Genomic DNA, 16,610 nt, shown 5'->3' on the forward strand with positions numbered 1-16,610 from the left:
TTACAAATCGTAATGTAGGTATCTGATATGCAGGATATCTGACACACAACACTGTGAAAGGGATGTGACACCCAAAGGTGGTTCTCAACCACTGCTCTAGACAAAAGGCAAACTTCAGTTGCTTGCTGCTTTTTAAAACAGAGGATCAAAGCACAAGCAATTTCCTTCTGAATAAAATGAACACAAGTATTTACTAGTAAGGTATACAAATCCAACACATGTTGAGCCTAAATGAAATTCTATTCAACATCCTGTCAAGATGCACTTTGCATTATCAAAAAGAGGAGCCAGAGGGATGAAAGGCAAGACAGTTTTACTTTTAAATGATTACAAGCAAACCAAGTAACACGTAAGACATTCTTGAGTCCTAGCATCTAGTAATTTGGGCTAAGCTACACTAACAGCAACCTGAAGAAGCTATTCACTGTCCTAATCAGCCAGAATGGACTGCTGTAAGGCTGGCTGCTGCTTCCCAGGAGTTACAAATGCTACTTACTACTTTTTCATAGAGAACGCCCCTGACCTTTAAGAAAGTAGAAGGGAACAATTTACTCCCTTTCTTTCTTCAAAGAATTGATTTTTTTTTCTACTAGACTAATAAAAGATAAATCAACAGTGATACCTGCTGCTTGCACTAACACACAGGAAACATATATTCCTTAAAGACACACATAAAAAGATGAAACTTCAGGTACTTACTAAGTGGTACAAAAAGCGAGATTTGATACTCTCAAAAAGTGAAGGGAGCTACAACAGCATAAAGAAATAATTTAATGCCTTCCGGAACAGAACTCAGCGCTGTGAGGGCATCTCCCATGCCAACCACAGAGCAGGAGTCTCCACCGCTTATCCGTTTATGCGGTAATTTTCATGGATTTCTGGCCGGATGTCACACACAAAAGCCAAGAGGTTATCAAGGACTTCATCCCGGTTTTGCTGGAAGTACTTCTGGAGGATGGTCATCTTCTCCTGGGTCTCCTTCTCCACCTCACTGCTACAACTGCCGTGGGACCCCAGTGCCTGCAATGGAAGAGATGGGATACAAGGGGACATCAGGAAGATTCTGTGCTTGAGCCACTTAACAAGCAACCTCCTGGCTTATGGGAAAGCCCCAGTTCCTTAACAAGAAAGCAATATTTTGATGGCAGGCAAAATAACCCGTGAGCAAAGCTATGTGACAAACCAGGCCCTCCAGCAGAGCTCACTGCTATCCACAACAGTGTTCCAAGGTCTAATACACAGCCTTAGTAAAGACTGGAACCAACCTAAAGAGTCGACAACTACGGCACCACCCACAGTGTGCACACTTGTGATCCCAGCTACTTGTGAGATGAGAGCACAAGAAGAAAGCCAGAGTACATACAGAGGAAGGGATTCACACAGTTCAGTGCCCAGCAGTAGCAACAGTAGTGCTGCAACCAGCCAAGTGCACACACAAACCTCAACAACTGAAACTGATTACACTAGAAATGCCCAGTGTTTTATAACCTCACTGACAATATCCCACAAGCAACTGTGGTGCATGAGGACACAAGATGGCTGCTCTGACAGAGAATTTAGTGTGTGGTGTAACAATTTACAGTACCAATCTGCCAAGAAGAACAGTGCATACTTAATGCTCTTTGTGACTGCCAAGTGCAAAGAAAATGGAAGCCTGTGTTACTTAATGTTAAGAAGCAGGTACAGGTGCCCATGATAACTGGACCTTGGCCTGGATAAGTATAGGCCTAAAACCATTGGAGAGCACCACGCAGGGCTTGAGATTGAAGCACAGAAATGAAGACAGGAATGAGAAGAGCTCAGAGCAGTCACCACCACACCTGGATGAGGTAAACTCAATCTTTCACCTGGGTTTTTAACTAAGTCGATGAACTGCTAACCACTGTTCCCTGTATGGAACACCACCAGCTCCATTCCCCTCCCCCTTCTACAAATTCATCTGCACCCTTTGTTCCCCCCAAGATCTCTCAGTGCGTCATCTTATGCATCACCGTTGCCTACCACAGTGATAAACTCTGCTCTTTACTGAGGTTCAGGTTCCATTTTGTTCACATTTAGATGTCACAGCAGTCTTCAGAGCTGTAGGTTTGTAGGACTTAATGTAAGCTAAACTCTATGAAGGCAGGGTCAGAGCCTACCAGTTTCTGTCTTTCCCTAAAAGATTGCTAAACAACAAAATAAATGAAGACTAGACTCTGATACAGTAAATAAAAGTAACCATCTCAAGAGACAAGCTGAGTATCAAACAAACCACATAATAAACAGGGGTGTGGATAGGGGGAAGGGTCCTGGTAGCAGAGAACGTTACAGCAGGCAAAGGCCAAGGATGCAATCCCAATCCCTGGGACCATCAAAACCAGACAAACCCAACCCCTCAAAACTGCATTCATCTCCAGGCTATGCAGAGTATTTTCAGATCTACACAAGAAAGTAAGGCAATAATGAAAAGAAACAGAGGCCCACCGCAGCTTCCTTGGCCTTGAACTCCTTCTCCCTCTGCAGGCGATACTGTTCAATCTCAGCCTGGGCTTCTTCTTTGGCCTGCTTCAGCCTCCGGTTCTTTCCTGTTTTTAAAGAGAAAGACATCAGGAAGTATTTCAAAGCACAACAGCAAGTAAATGCTGCTGCTGAATCTTAACCTGATGAAAATAATTAATGTTAGGCAGCGGGGATGTGCACCGTTAATCCCAGCACTTGCACTCAGAAGGCACAGGCAGGTGGATCTCTGTGAGTTCAAGGCCAGCCTGGTCTACAAAGCAAGTTCCAGGACAGCCAGGGCTGTTACATAGAGAAACCCTGTCTCAAAATAAATAGATGATAGATAGATAGATAGATAGATAGATAGATAGATAGATAGATAGATAGATAGATAGATAGATCATACATAGATAAGCAAGCAAGCGATAATAATAATAAAAACACCCGAGAGACAGACAGGAAAGAGAGAATACAGATCTAAATTACAACGTAGGTTCTACCTCCAGCCTGTAAGTGGAGACAGCAAAGGAACGCCCTTTAGAGTTGTGAGCAGTGCATGAAGACCTCAGTTCAATACCCAGAACTGCACACACACTCCAAAGGGAACCTGTGAAAATGAAGACATGCTGTGGAATGTCAGCACAGTCTCTCAGTCTCAACTATTAACAATCTGGTAACATAAGATGGGTGACAGCGTCTGGGGAACTCTTCCTCATCCCAAATAGTCAACAGCTAGCTGTGTCACTGCTACAACTGCAGGTCTTAGGAGTCTGCTGGAAACTAACGCACTCAGGGAATATCACCTAAATGTAGTTAAGGAAAGAGGTGACGTAATAGTGGAAACAGGCACCAGGGCTGTGGAGAATGCTAAGTGCACACACACACACACACACACACACACACACAGCTGGGAGGGAAGAGAAGCAGGGGTTCGGGTCTCTGGAAGACAGCAGCTTAACATGGATTTGCAAAGTCTCCAAGTTGTCAGAATATAAGTTCAGCCAAGAGTCAACAGTCAACTCTGAGAGAGAGAGAGAGAGAGAGAGAGAGAGAGAGAGAGAGAGAGAGAGAGAGAGAGAGAGGAAGAGAGAGAGATCTGTGTAGCCTTGAATGTCCTGAAATTCACTATTCAGAGACCAGGTGGGCCTGGAACTCACAGAGATCTGCCTGCCTCTGTCTCCCATGTGCTAGAACTACAGGTGTATGCCACTGTGCCAAGTTTCACCAACAGAGAGTTCTAGATTAGCTTAAATAGGTTAAGTAATTTATAGTGAAAGACAGCATACATCTTTATAAAAATCAAGACATTACTGTATTATTAATTGTCTAAGGCCCACTCTACCCAAGTGGACAAAAGAAAGTGAACTGACTTCACTGAGATTAGGAGAATTCTGGACCTGTAATGATGACTGTGACATCAGTACTGTCTGACAAGTCTGAAACAGTTTCCCTACACTCCCCGAGGATTATTTCTGCAACTCCACACTTGTACACAGTGCTTACTTCAGCTCTCTCCTCTTCTCCCCCATCAGCTACATGGGCTACATTTAAAGCTGAAGACCTTTCCCAAACCAAGACTCTATCAAAGACATCCGTGGCCCAACCATTATGCAGAAACTGCAAGATAATTTCATAACTCGTCATTTCCAACTTCCACAGCTCCCTGAACCAGTCACTAAGACAAGACAACCACTGCCTTTTGGCAAATACCTTCAAAATTGTATTGACAGACTTCTGAAAAATCAATACCAGTAGATCACACAAATACACATTCCATTGGACCAGGAAGCCTGCACACTAAAGCAAGTTCACCACACTTCAATTCCCAGAGGTTCCCCCACCTCCGCTTTTGGGTTTTCATAGCCTGTGTTGGCCCCCAAGTTGGGGGTCCTCCTGTTTGGGATCAGCCTCCCTTACAGTTAGGATCATCGACCCCAAAGATTTCTTTTAAATAATGTCTTTCTCAGACCTTCTAAATGGGAACCAGGGTTTTTGTTTCACACCAATGAAATAAATCATGGAACACTTTTATTCTCAAAGTCCCAAAGTAATGATCTCACGAGAAACATAGGCTTGATTATTTTACACCATACACCGTTCCTTCCCAGCTCTGAGTCAAATGTGCTCACAAATCAAGAAGGGACAGTTTTCAAATTTTAGCTCTTTTCAACACGTCTCTTCCCAGTATTGACAGTCTTATAATGTGAGTTAACTGTAAGCTAAGCCCTTTAAAACAAACTCCTCCAGCAAATAACAGCTAGCTGACCCACACGAGCTCCTGCAGCCGAGAAAGGTTGAAAAAGTACAAGTCAGTCCTTCCCACCAGTCCAAGTATCTGTTCTCGCGCCTCCTCCAAAAGGTCTCACATGCTTCCCCCCCCACACCTGCTGTGGCCCCTGAGTCATCTCTGGACAAACTGACAAGTCACTCTGGAAATTCTGGATCAAGAATATGGCGACAGACTTGCCAGTCACCCGAAAAGGCTGCACACCATCCCCGCACTCACAGAAAACTTCTCCAGGAAATAAAGAAGAACACAACTCCTACCAGAGCCACACCTGAAGTCTACTTGGGGGTGGGCGTGGTGACACACGCCTTTCAAGCCAGCACTGGGAGTAGAGGCAGGCAGAGCTCTGAGAGCCTGCCTCAAAACACACACATAAATGGGTACAAGTTTTATACTAAGAAAACTTCCTTGTACTGTTTTCTAGGGTGTGTTCAAATGAGTCATGCTTTTTCCACCTATAAATAGGAGTAAGTAAGTATATTGCCTGCTTACCTTGGAAAACTGATAGATAAAGTTAGAAACACAGTCAACATTTTCCTAAAGTTTAGTCTAGAGACAGGGCCAGGCAAACCAAAAATTTACTGTAATACTATGTCAAAAATAAGAACCGGGGGAGGGACTTCCAACCTTGTCTGAGGGCAGGAGAGGCTGCCCAGGAACAGCTGCCTACATTCTGAGATCCAAAAGACTGGCCGTTTGGGTACGGGACACACGCACACGCGCACACACACACACACACACACACACACACACGGAGAAAGGTACTTCCAATCAGAGGGAACAATGTGCAAAGGCTTGCAGGAACCCAAATGAAGCTGCCATGAAGGCGCCCAGTGATTCAGTACGGCTGGAAGAGAATGCCACACGGAAGAACACAAACGCCTGATTGAACGAAGCGCTTTAATTCGTTATGAAATACCAGCTCCAATCTGCGGGCGCTATGGCACTGCCTGGAAGGAAGGGGAGTGGGGAAGTTATATGCACATTCTAAGCAGGTGTGAAAACACTGGTTGCAGAATACGACTGGCCCCTTCCACCCCTCACACGGGTTAGACCGGTGTGGTAAAATGACTTCTGACCGCCTTGCCCCTCTCAACACTGGCCTTTCACTACCTACACACATCTGTTTAGTTGGTATGTGCTCCTCCACTGGAACATGAGATAGCCTGTGATGAAGAACGGGGCACTCCTCTAGCCTAGTTCAGGAGGAAAACAAAAAAGAGAGAGAGAAATGAACGAGTTAGGCAGCTACATGAATTCGGGTGGTTGAACTAAGATGCCGAAGCAAGAGATGGAACGGGGTCCGGACAGAGAGGCTTGGCAAAGGGCTTAAAATGACAGGGGAGGAGGCCAGGATGATTTAGGTTCTCAGACTCGACCACTGTGGCGCTGGCTCCCGCGACTGGGCCGAATCCTGAAGCAGACATTAGGTGGGTGCAGTGGTTTCGGTGGGTGGCCCGCTACGCGCCCTCCACCCGGAGAAGGGGACAAACCCACCACCGTCTCCACGGACAGCGTGTGGTCCCGCCTCGCGGCTTCCAGGCGCCGCATGGCCACCTTCTGGCCCGGACACTGTCCCCGACCTCCGCCCGCGGCCTAACCTCCGTCTCCCGCCCGGGATCCCGCCCCGCCCCGGAGCTCACGCTTGCGGGCCTCGGACACCTTCTCGGCCGCCCGCTTCTCGGCCTGCAGCAGCTGCTGGATGCCTTGCGACTGACTCGCCATCGCTGCGGGGACCCTCGGCCGAAAGAACGGCCTAAATCAACGGCTTCAACACACTAAGGAGGCCCCTGGGTCAGCTGACCAGCCGCCCACGATCTGCGCCTGCGCAAAGCGCCGAAGCCCCGCCCCGCGCCGGTGCCGCGGCTGACGCCTAGGCGTCCAGTGTCTCCCGGGAGGTGGAGCAGGGCTGAACGAGGCGGAACCGGATTGCTGAGCAGCTCACTGAGCCTGCGCAGTGAAAGGGGGGTGGGGAGGGCAGCTGCTGCTTTTCCCTTCTATGTCTGTTAATGGCTGGTTTTGTTGTTGTTGTTTGCCTGGTACTGTCCCTATATGGCAGCCCTGCCACGTGGTTATTTCCTTTCTCTTCAGCTAGACTCCTCACCTTTCTGGAACTTCTTCAGAATTGAGAACCTATTAGCAAGCAGTGCTGGCAATAGGGGCAGGGGAAGAGGGGAGGCAGGGATCCTCGGATCTATGGATCCTTTTAGGGATACTGTTCCCTTCCAGCCTAGTGCCTGTCACATGACTGCCCTTTCTCAGCCCTGTTATCCTGTGGACAAATGGATAAAGGCCTGAGCCAGTCGTTTCTGCCTCACCTGTAGGAAACAGGCTGACATCTTTAACTTCCACAAGCAGACGGTTAAATGTGAATAATTACACCACATGGGCAACCAGGGCTGCTGCCATTTTGTTTGAGCTTAACAAAGGGAGGAGCCAGAGACTCTTGAGGTTCTGCCCCTAGCCAGAGAGTGCCCATTTGGTGTATTTGCTTGATGGTTCACCTTGGCAGAACCCGGCAAGGTGTCCATTACACACAGAGACCCACCTACAGTGCCTCTCCTCCCCTGCAACGACTCTGCTTTCCCGATAAAAAGGTCAGCTTCCTCTCACTCACTTTTCATTTAACTTTATGTGGAACTTAAATTCAACAGTGTGTAAATGTATGTATACTCACTGTTAAATGTTGTAATTGTCTGTTCATTGTATCTGCTCCAGACTATGAAAACAGTCAGTCTCACATTTTAAATTGGTATGTACTCTTAGTTCTCTTACAAAAACACTGTATATGTAATCCAACCCTGCTTTAAAATATATTAAGCTGACAGACAATCATAGGTTAAAAAGAGTAAAGAAAAATTAAAAAATTAAGCTGTTTTCCACTATTGTCAGTTCTACCATTAAGCTTCTATTACAAACAGTTTTTTCTTCTTTGTCTTTCACAAGAAAAAAATCTCACCTGTTAAGTTGAGAGCCAGTACAGTCAAGCTTGGACCCAGCTCTCCAGGCGGATTCTATGCTGTAAGTATAACTTATCTATACCCAATAAACATCCCTCAACTGCTCAGAGATCTGGGGAATATGGCATTTAAATGTTTAATTATTAAAAGACTTTTCATAACAGAGAGACAGGTTGGCTCCTAGCAGCAGCACTCTGTTTCCTCCAAAGAAAACAGAAGACAGATGGGCACAGTAACGTCCATCCACAATTCACTTCTTCAAGAGAAAGCGCTAACCACTGGGAAGAACTGCCTTTCATCTAAACTGAAGATCTCCAGATGTGGACGAAGAATCAAATGGAATCGACTTGCCTAGCTGCTCAGGCCAAGGTAGGCTTGTCTTCCTACAGATTTTCTAACCCACAGGATCTTCTGGAGCCTGGCAGGCCCTGCTTCTAACAGCAGAAGACAAATACAGCCCTGATGCCCTTGCCCTCAACGACCGTAGAGGATGCTGAAGCGTGGCTGCATGTAGCCAATAGAGAAAGTCCTCTGTCATTTTTTAAATCAATAACTCAAGTAAAATTTTATCCTTCTCAAAGATCTCTGATGCCCTTTGACAGATGAGAGGTTTTATCAGTTTAAAAGACAGCCTCACAGGTGGATCTCTGTGAGTTCGAGACCAGCCTGGTTTACAGAGCTAGTTCCAGGACAGGCTCCAAAGCCACAGAGAAACCCTGTCTCGAAAAACCAAAAAAAAAAAAAAAATTAACTAGAAGTAGTGTGGGTCAGCATCTAGCATTTAGTAGGTCCGTAAACATGTTTGGGTAACATTGTATGTTTTAGTTGTATGTCCCTCAAGAATGCAGGCACTTTTATTATATAAAGGTATCAGTGTTTTAGGAAGCATTAGTATTGATCCCGTAGATATGACTTGCAATAACCACATTTCATCTTAGAGACAGAAAATCAAAAGTTGGCCACTGACCAGTAAATAACATGTTATAATGAAATTCACTAGGTGGCAATCTTGGTCTCAATATGGCAAGTGTTGAGTAATTGACNCCACAGAGAAACCCTGTCTCGAAAAACCAAAATAAATAAATAAATAAATAAATAAATAAATAAATAAATAAAAGACAGCCTCACCAAACAAATTTCATAGTCTTAAGATATACAAATGCAAGTTATTAAAATGTGTACCTGCAAGTTATAAAGGTGTGAGGACAAATACAATTATCAAATTTCTCTCTCACGCTGTCTTTCAGGCTTAAAGATACTTTTCATTGTACAAAAACATCTGTCACAGTCATTTTGACATAAATATGCTGCTGTTTATATAATGTATATGTCTAAAGCTTATGTCTTCACAAACTCAAAGAATTCTTATGAGTTCCAGGGAGCTGAATTGTAGGATCCACCTTAAACAGGTCAGATATACCCCTCTCAATTCCCTGGTCCTAAATATTTTTTTCTTCCTAAATTTAACTTTGTCCTCTGCTCTGCCAACATCTCACCAGGTCCAAAAAACACCAGACAGTTCCGCACCACGAATCATGGATAGGAGTAAAGCGACCAGCTTCCCCAGGATGTAACCAGAGCCCAGCAATCTTAGGCCCCTCCAAGAAAGACTTCGACACCCACAGATAAGCAGGAAGCAGCACTGATAATCCGCCGTCCCAATTCCTTCACTCTGCTATGCCTAACTCCTGCCTTTTTATTATAAGAAAAAGATGGGAATGTAATCTGCTGGCCTGGTCTGTCACCTGGATACCTGTCCCTTTAAGAGACGAGCCACGCCCACTCCCAACCCCCCCCCAGTGCTGAGACAAGTGGATCTCCCACCAGTGCTCATTGTGAACACTAGCTTTGCTCTCTCTCTCTCTCTCTCTCTCTCTCTCTCTCTCTCTCTCTCTCTCTCTCTCTTTCTTCCCCTGCTTCTTCCCTTCCCCTTCCTCTCCATAAACCTCTAAATAAATTCTATACCAAACTCTCTGTCTGTCTCCCGCGGAGGCCTCAGGCCACCTGCTGAGGGGTGACCCACTGCTGCCCTCCTGGGACCAGGTCCCCCACCATATCTTTATATCACTAGGACAAAGTCAGAGGAGTCACCAGCAAACACAGAAAGAAACAGGATGGGCATGCCACACTGAGAAAAAGTACTGAGCCGTGTGGCAAAGCATAGATAAAAAATTGGGGTTCATTTCAATGTAAGAGTTAGCTGGGCGTGGTGGTGCATGCCTTTAATTCCAGCACTCAAGAGGCAGAGGCAGGTGGATCTCCATGAGTTAAAGGCCAGCCTGGTCTTCAAAGAGTTCCAGGCAGCCAAAGATACACAGAGAAATCCTGTCTTGAAAAACCAGGAAAAAAAAAAAAAAGAAGAAGAAGAAGAAAGTAAGGCATAAGAGCTAGCTAGTCACAAGCCTGACCCACTTTCCGAGCATCTGAGTGCCATTTGGGAAGTGGCAGCTGTGGGAAAGAGAGGTCTGCCTACAAGCAACAACACAATAAATGAAACTTTCATTAGTCTGTATTGATTCCAAGTAGATCTGGTGCTATTCTAGATTCATAGACTAAACATTGACCCAAACCAGTGGCTCTCAGCCTTCCGAGTACTACCACCCTTTATAATTCCACAAACTGTGCTGACCCCACAAGCACAAGATTATTTTCATTGCTACTTCTTAACTGCAATTTTACTACTGCTATGAATCACAATGTAAATATCTGTACTTTTCAATGGATTTAGGTGAACCCCAAAGGGACTGTGATCCATAGGTTAAGAACCACTGATCTAAACTGAATATGGTGGCACAAACATATAATCCCCATACTCAAGAGGCAGAGGCTGGTGGATCTCTGATGTGGGATTCCCCTCTGTATGCTGTGATTACCATTAAAGAATAAAGAAACCGCTTTAGGGCAGAATTCAGCTAGGCAGGGAAAACTAAACTGAATGCTGGGAAGAAGAAGGCGGAGTCAGGAAGAAGCCATGGAGCCTCCACTGGAGACAGACACACTAAAACTTTGCTTGTAGGCCACAACCTACATGGTGATGCACAGATTAATGGAGATGGGTTAAATTAAGATGTAAGAGTTAGCCAGAAATACGCTTAAGCTATTGGCCAAACAGTATTGCAAATAATATGGTTTCTGTGTGATTATATCTGGAGTCTAGGCGGCCAGGAAACAAACAAGAGGCTTCCTACAACAGATCTCTGTGAGTTCAATGCTATGCTGACCAGGTCTCTACATAGTGAGGATGGCCAGGACTGCATAGAGAGACCCTATCTCAAGAAAACAAACAAACAAACAAACAAACAAATGACTTAATAGGGGCTGTAAAGATGTCTTCGTGGTTAAGAACACTTAGTGTTCTTGCAAAGGACCTGGGTTCAGTTCCCAGCACACATATGGTAGCCAATAACTGTCTGCAATTCCAGTTCCAGAGGATTCAACATCCTCTTCTGATCACTGGGAATTGCATGCAGGTGCTGCACAGTCACATGAAGATAAAATATCCACACACAAAACTAAAATAAAATAACACACAAAAGAACAAAATTAGCTTTACTATTTTATGCTTGTTGGGTGGGAAACTATCAAAAAAGGAAAATAATGTAGACAAGGGTATGAGGAAAAGAGAACCCTTGAGCATCCCTGTCTATAATTTTTACATTAAGGCAAAAAAATTAAAAATACCTCATGGTCCAGCAGTTTTACTTCTGAGTATGCACTAAAGGACCTTAGAGAAGTATCTTAATTGTTTATATACTTCATAGCTGTGATAGTGGCTGCTCCTTTTGCTTTATCCTTGGCATCCCCTCCCTTGACTCACCTCAAGGTTACCTGTTCCTATACCTCCCCTTTTGTTAATCTTGTAGGGTTGTTTAATAATTAGAAATACTTTTATCATATGCTACAACCTCAGGCTGTCACTGGTAGACATCAAAACAGATCCTTAACAAGCAACTCTGAAATAGACAACAATAAATATTGAAAGATGTTGCTGCCAAAAGCAAATGCAAATGTGGAAAACACTGAAACTCCAATCGCAGGATGGTGGAAGGATACATGGAAGGGAATGGTTTCAAATAGGAGACTCCTGAGATTTTCTAGCATTCAGTTACTGTGTGGGATGTTTCGATCTGTCAGTCATTGCGACAAATGGATATTTAAACTACAGCTGGGCACAAACCAGACAAGTAAGCATTGAAGGACCTCACAGTTGTCTGTGTCCGTGAGGTCACTGACTAGTGGCATTGAAGAAGAGTCCTCTGTGAGCTTTAACAGAAAACTTCCACAGGAAAAACTACACTCATGAACAGCAACTACACTCCTAGAGGGCAAAGTCAGAAATGGTCCTGTGTGACTCTGATGGTTGGGGACATGCACGGCAGTGTCAGCTCACAGAGATCAGTCAATCCACCTGCAGCAGGTTGAGGAGACATGAAACCTGCTGAATATCACAGGAACAAACGCCCTCTGCTCCCAATTAGGTTTTTAAATGACTGAAGCCTGATTGTCTTTGTCCATCTAGTAGTGAGACATTAAGGAAGAGAAGAAGCATCCCTAGAAAGCATTTAGGGCTGAGGAAAGCTCTATGCCTCCAGAGAAGTCCTCAGATGCCAGCGGGGTTATAGCTGGGGCAGCTAGGCAACCCTCTGTGGTACTGCATAAGGGATCTCCAAGCCTGGCTGGAGCAGAAGAATCTGGGCTCTGCACTGGCAATACTTCTTAGAATCTGGGCAGAGGAAGGTTGCTGTGACCTAAGCCAGCCCTGGATATATTAACAGCACTCATTGTTCAAGTCCAGCTAAGGACTTACAACAGGCATGCCATGAGTCACAGTGTTCCTTCAGGTTGAACCTAGAAGCCCAGGCCTCTCATGCCTCACACCAGAGAATCTGTCTACCTTGACACGTTTTCCCAACTGATGATGGTGATCTTGCTGTAGATCTTGGCAAGGATACATAGCAACACTGGGGAGCCCAATGAGTCACAAGGTTCTTATATGCTGGCACCTACCCCATTCTTGCATACTTGTGACTCTTAAACACTTTTTTTGTGCCAGGATTCTAACTTCTACAGAGGAGCTGCCACCTAAAATGGCAAGGTCATTACTCACTAAATAATCTTTACAAACCCAAGAACATCTGGGAACCTTACAATAACATCAGAATGTATGGTGCATCCCCTTGGTCTTTCGTTCTATGCATCAGCTAATAGGGAACATGTAAATTTCTGTAGGTTTACCTTACAGAAAACTAACATAACTATTTTAAGAAGGTGCACACAAGAACTAGTCCCAGGTAGTTGAGGTTCATGACCAGAACAATAAGAAAAGAGACTACTAACAAAGACCCTACTAACCCATGGCCTCCCTGTCCATCCCCTGTTCCTTCTTCCTTTGCCCATGAAAGTGCTTTATTCCTGAGTCCCCCAGGATGGACAGTAGCTCCTCTATCTGCCAGGATGCTGACCCTTGAATAAACCCGATTCCCAGCGTCATTGCCCAAATATTGGCTTTCAAGAGGTGAGCAGGCCAGACTTGGGTCAGATACCAGCATTTTGTTGATTGTAATCAAGAAGTGGAAATGGCCCATGAATAAACAAGATGTGGTATATGCTAACAGCAGACTATTAATCAACCATAAAAAAAGGAAGGAAGGAAATTTTGATCCATGCTGCAATGTGGAGGAAGCATGAGGACAGTGCACTAAGTGAAATAAGCTAGTCACAGATGGGCAAATACTTAACTTGTGAAAGTGGCCAAACCTATGCACAGAGACGTAGATCTGCAGGGAAAGAGGACTGGGAACCTGGCGTGAAATAAAAACGTTCTGGAGGTTAGGAGCTGGAGGGACGGCTCAGCAGTTAAGAACACTGATGCCTGCCTTAGGGTTATTGTTGCTGTGATAGGCAAGCTGGGGAATAAGGGTTTCATTTGGCTGACACGTCCACATTATAGTCCATCGTTGAAGGAAGTCGGGACAGGAGCTCAAACAGGGCAGGAATGAGGAGGAGAGGCCATAGAGTTCTGCTTACTAGCTTGTTTCTGTGGCTTCCTCAGCCTGCTTTCTTATAGAACCCAAGACCAGGGTGGTACCGTCCACAGTGGAACAGGCCCTCCCCTATTAATCACTAATTGAAAAAATGCCCTACAAGCTTGTCTACAGTCTGATCTTAGGGAGGCATTTTCTCAATTGAGGCTCCCTCCCCTCTGATGACTCTAGCGTGTGTCAAGTTGATATAGAACTAATCAGAACAATGCCCTTGTAGAGGATCCAAAGGCATCAGCTCCCAGAACCCACTTGGCAATTCACAATTGTCTGTAACTGCAGTTACAAAGAATCCAATGCCCTCTTTCCTCTTCAGGGACCAGGTATGCATACAGTGCATGAACATACATACAGGCAAAACACTCACACACATAAAATAACCTCTAATACAATCAAAACAAAAACTTCTGGAGGTTAATGCTATAAGAGAAGTGTACCTAATGTCACTGAATACATGTTTCAGACTTATTAGGATGATACCAGATATAATGGCAAATGTCTTTAATTACAGCACTTGGGAAGCAGAGACAGGCAGATCTCCATGAGTTCAAAGCCAGCCTGGTCTATATAGGACAGCCATAGCTACATCGTGAGGCCCTATCTCAAAGGTTATGCCTACTTTTGGACCTCCACAAGATCCTACGCCCACAGGTTCCACATACCAGGCAGTAGTGCCACCCCAAGACCAAGCCTTTACTACATGGATTTGTGTGGAACATTGAACCAAAGCCTCCCCCATCACTGTGTCAGAGGAGCAGGATAACCAAGGCTTACTGGTACTTGACTGTGTGGCAGGGGAGTCTGGTGGGATAGAATCCTTCACATGGAGATGCTAACCTCTGGTAGAGGTTCTTCGTATCACTGAGCACCCAGATGGCACCCAAACAATGGAGAATGAGTGGGAGGAAATGTTCTGCTCATATTTGGTAGCATCAGCGCAAAACAGTGGGGGTGGATGAAAGGGCCTTCTTTCTGAGTGCAAGTGTTTGGACAGTGCACTGACTGGGCAGAGTCTCACACAAGGGCACCCTGCCTTTGTTCACTGGACCCCGCCACCCTTGCCTAGCAGAAGCTCTCATCACCCCACCCAGATCCCTGGTAAGGGGCTCAATCTTTTCCCACCTTCAGTGTCCATTAACCAGATACAGTACAGTGTACGAGTGAGCATAAACTACCCCCTCACCACCAGAGAGCAGATCCAATGGTTGGGTACCTAAATGCCCTGCCCCCCAGTTTGGTGCGGGATAATTGCAAGGCATGTGTTCCATGCTGGCTTTTCCTACAGGGAATCAAACTCCAGTCACCCAGAACAATATCTAGCCAAACACAGCAGAGTCCTCTTATCTGTGGGTGACACATTCCAAGGCCCCCATGGGTGCCTGAGACTTTAAACAGCAGTGAACTTTGATGCTGCTATGTTTTTCCACTATAAATTCCTATGGCATAGCTCAGTTTATAAATTAGGCCTAATAAGAGGTAACCACAGTAACTTATAATGAAACAAATGGTCCTAGCAATACCATAATAATAAAGATTAGGCAAATACGGATTCTCTGCTCCTTCCAAAACATATTCTTATACTACTATCTTTCTTAGTTAGAATTATTATTGCTGTGGGAAAAAAAAACACGACCAAAGCAACTTGGGGAAGAGAGGGTTTATTTGTTATTTGGCTGACACTTCCACATTATAATCTGTCATTGAAGGAAGCCAGAATAGGAACTCAAACAAGGCAGGACCCTGAAGGTAGGTGCTGATGCAGAGGCCATGGAGAGGTGCTGCTTACTACTGTCTTGCTCCCCATCTCTCACTAAGCCTGCTTTTTATAGAACCCAGGACCACCAGCCTAGGGATGGTACCACCCACAAGGGGCTGGACCCTCCCCCATCAATCACTAAAAAACGCCAGCTTTTATGGCATTGTTTTCTCAGTGGAGGCTCCCTCCTCTCAGATGATTCTAGCTTGTGTCACGTTGACATAAACCAGCACACACACTGTCCTTGCTGTTCTGAGATGGTGTGAGATGACACAATGTACCGTGTGTTAAGATGATGTCAGTTGCATGGCGTAGGCACTGTGACCTGGGGTCAACTACTCTCTATTGCAATTTGAAGTGAGACAGTAAAGGAATTCATCAAACTGCTGAGCATGGTGATGCATGCCTTTAATCCCAGCACTTGGGAAGCAGAGGCAGGTGGATCTCTATGAGTTTAAGGCCAGACTTTTCTATAGAGCAAGTTCCAGGACAGGCTCCAAAGGGGGAAAAATCAAACTATTCAGATTACTCTGCTACTTACAATGTATAAATCCTTTATTCCTTTATTTCTGGATTTTCCATGAAATAAAGTTGACCATGAATAACTAGGAAGGATTTTTTAAATTTTGAATTAAAATAATTTATTTGATTAAGATCAGTTGAGCAATAGCACAATTATTAAAAGAATTGAGTTATTTTTGTATCCCAACATTGCTTTATATGTTATCATTAGGTCAGTGCAGTGACTTATATCTTAAAGAGTAATGATCAAACATCATCTTGCTATCACAGTTGAGGAGCAAAGTGAGTTAGAAAAGATCACTGACTTGGTTTGTGAATAATTTTGATTTCTAACTTAGTGATTTTTGAGGGATTTAAAGCATGTATAAATACAAGGAATGAATTGTGGCTAAAGTAAAATTTAGATGAACATTATTTATTACTAGTCTCTTAAGAAATAGATCATCGGTTAAGAGCACTGGCTGCTTTTCCAGAGGACCTGGGTTCAATTTAGCTCACAAGTGTCTGTAATTCCAGTCCCACCAGATCTGGCATTTTCCTATATGCAGGCAAAACACCAAATGCAC

The 16,610-nt window shown here is 44.7% G+C and overlaps 1 protein-coding gene across 1 annotated transcript; it reads right to left on the reverse strand.

Annotated features, from left to right (window-relative positions):
• Positions 1 to 296: 296 nt before the first annotated feature.
• Positions 297 to 6,586, reverse strand: Atp6v1g1 (ATPase H+ transporting V1 subunit G1). Its single transcript, XM_050121834.1, has 3 exons — positions 6,409 to 6,586; positions 2,464 to 2,564; positions 297 to 1,020 (listed from the first exon to the last, which is right to left on the reverse strand). The coding sequence occupies exons 1-3, from the start codon at positions 6,488 to 6,490 to the stop codon at positions 847 to 849; spliced, it is 357 nt and encodes a 118-aa protein (XP_049977791.1). The 5' UTR covers positions 6,491 to 6,586; the 3' UTR covers positions 297 to 846.
• Between the last annotated feature and the right edge of the window lie 10,024 nt (positions 6,587 to 16,610).

The sequence above is a fragment of the Alexandromys fortis genome, unplaced genomic scaffold (genome assembly GCF_014885135.2).
Source record: "Alexandromys fortis isolate MF-2015 unplaced genomic scaffold, M_Fortis_MF-2015_v1.1 scaffold_183, whole genome shotgun sequence".
NCBI classification, from domain to species: Eukaryota; Metazoa; Chordata; class Mammalia; order Rodentia; family Cricetidae; genus Alexandromys; species Alexandromys fortis.

Bases quoted from the DNA above. Each gene is read 5' to 3' on its own strand.
- Atp6v1g1 (XM_050121834.1), bottom strand. From the start codon at position 6,490: ATGGCGAGTCAGTCGCAAGGCATCCAGCAGCTGCTGCAGGCCGAGAAG. The intron at 2,565-6,408 runs GTGAGCTCCGGG...CTTTAAAAACAG, and splicing joins GGTGTCCGAGGCCCGCAAGC to GAAAGAACCGGAGGCTGAAG. The intron at 1,021-2,463 runs GTGGGCCTCTGT...CTTCCATTGCAG, and splicing joins TCAAGGCCAAGGAAGCTGCG to GCACTGGGGTCCCACGGCAG.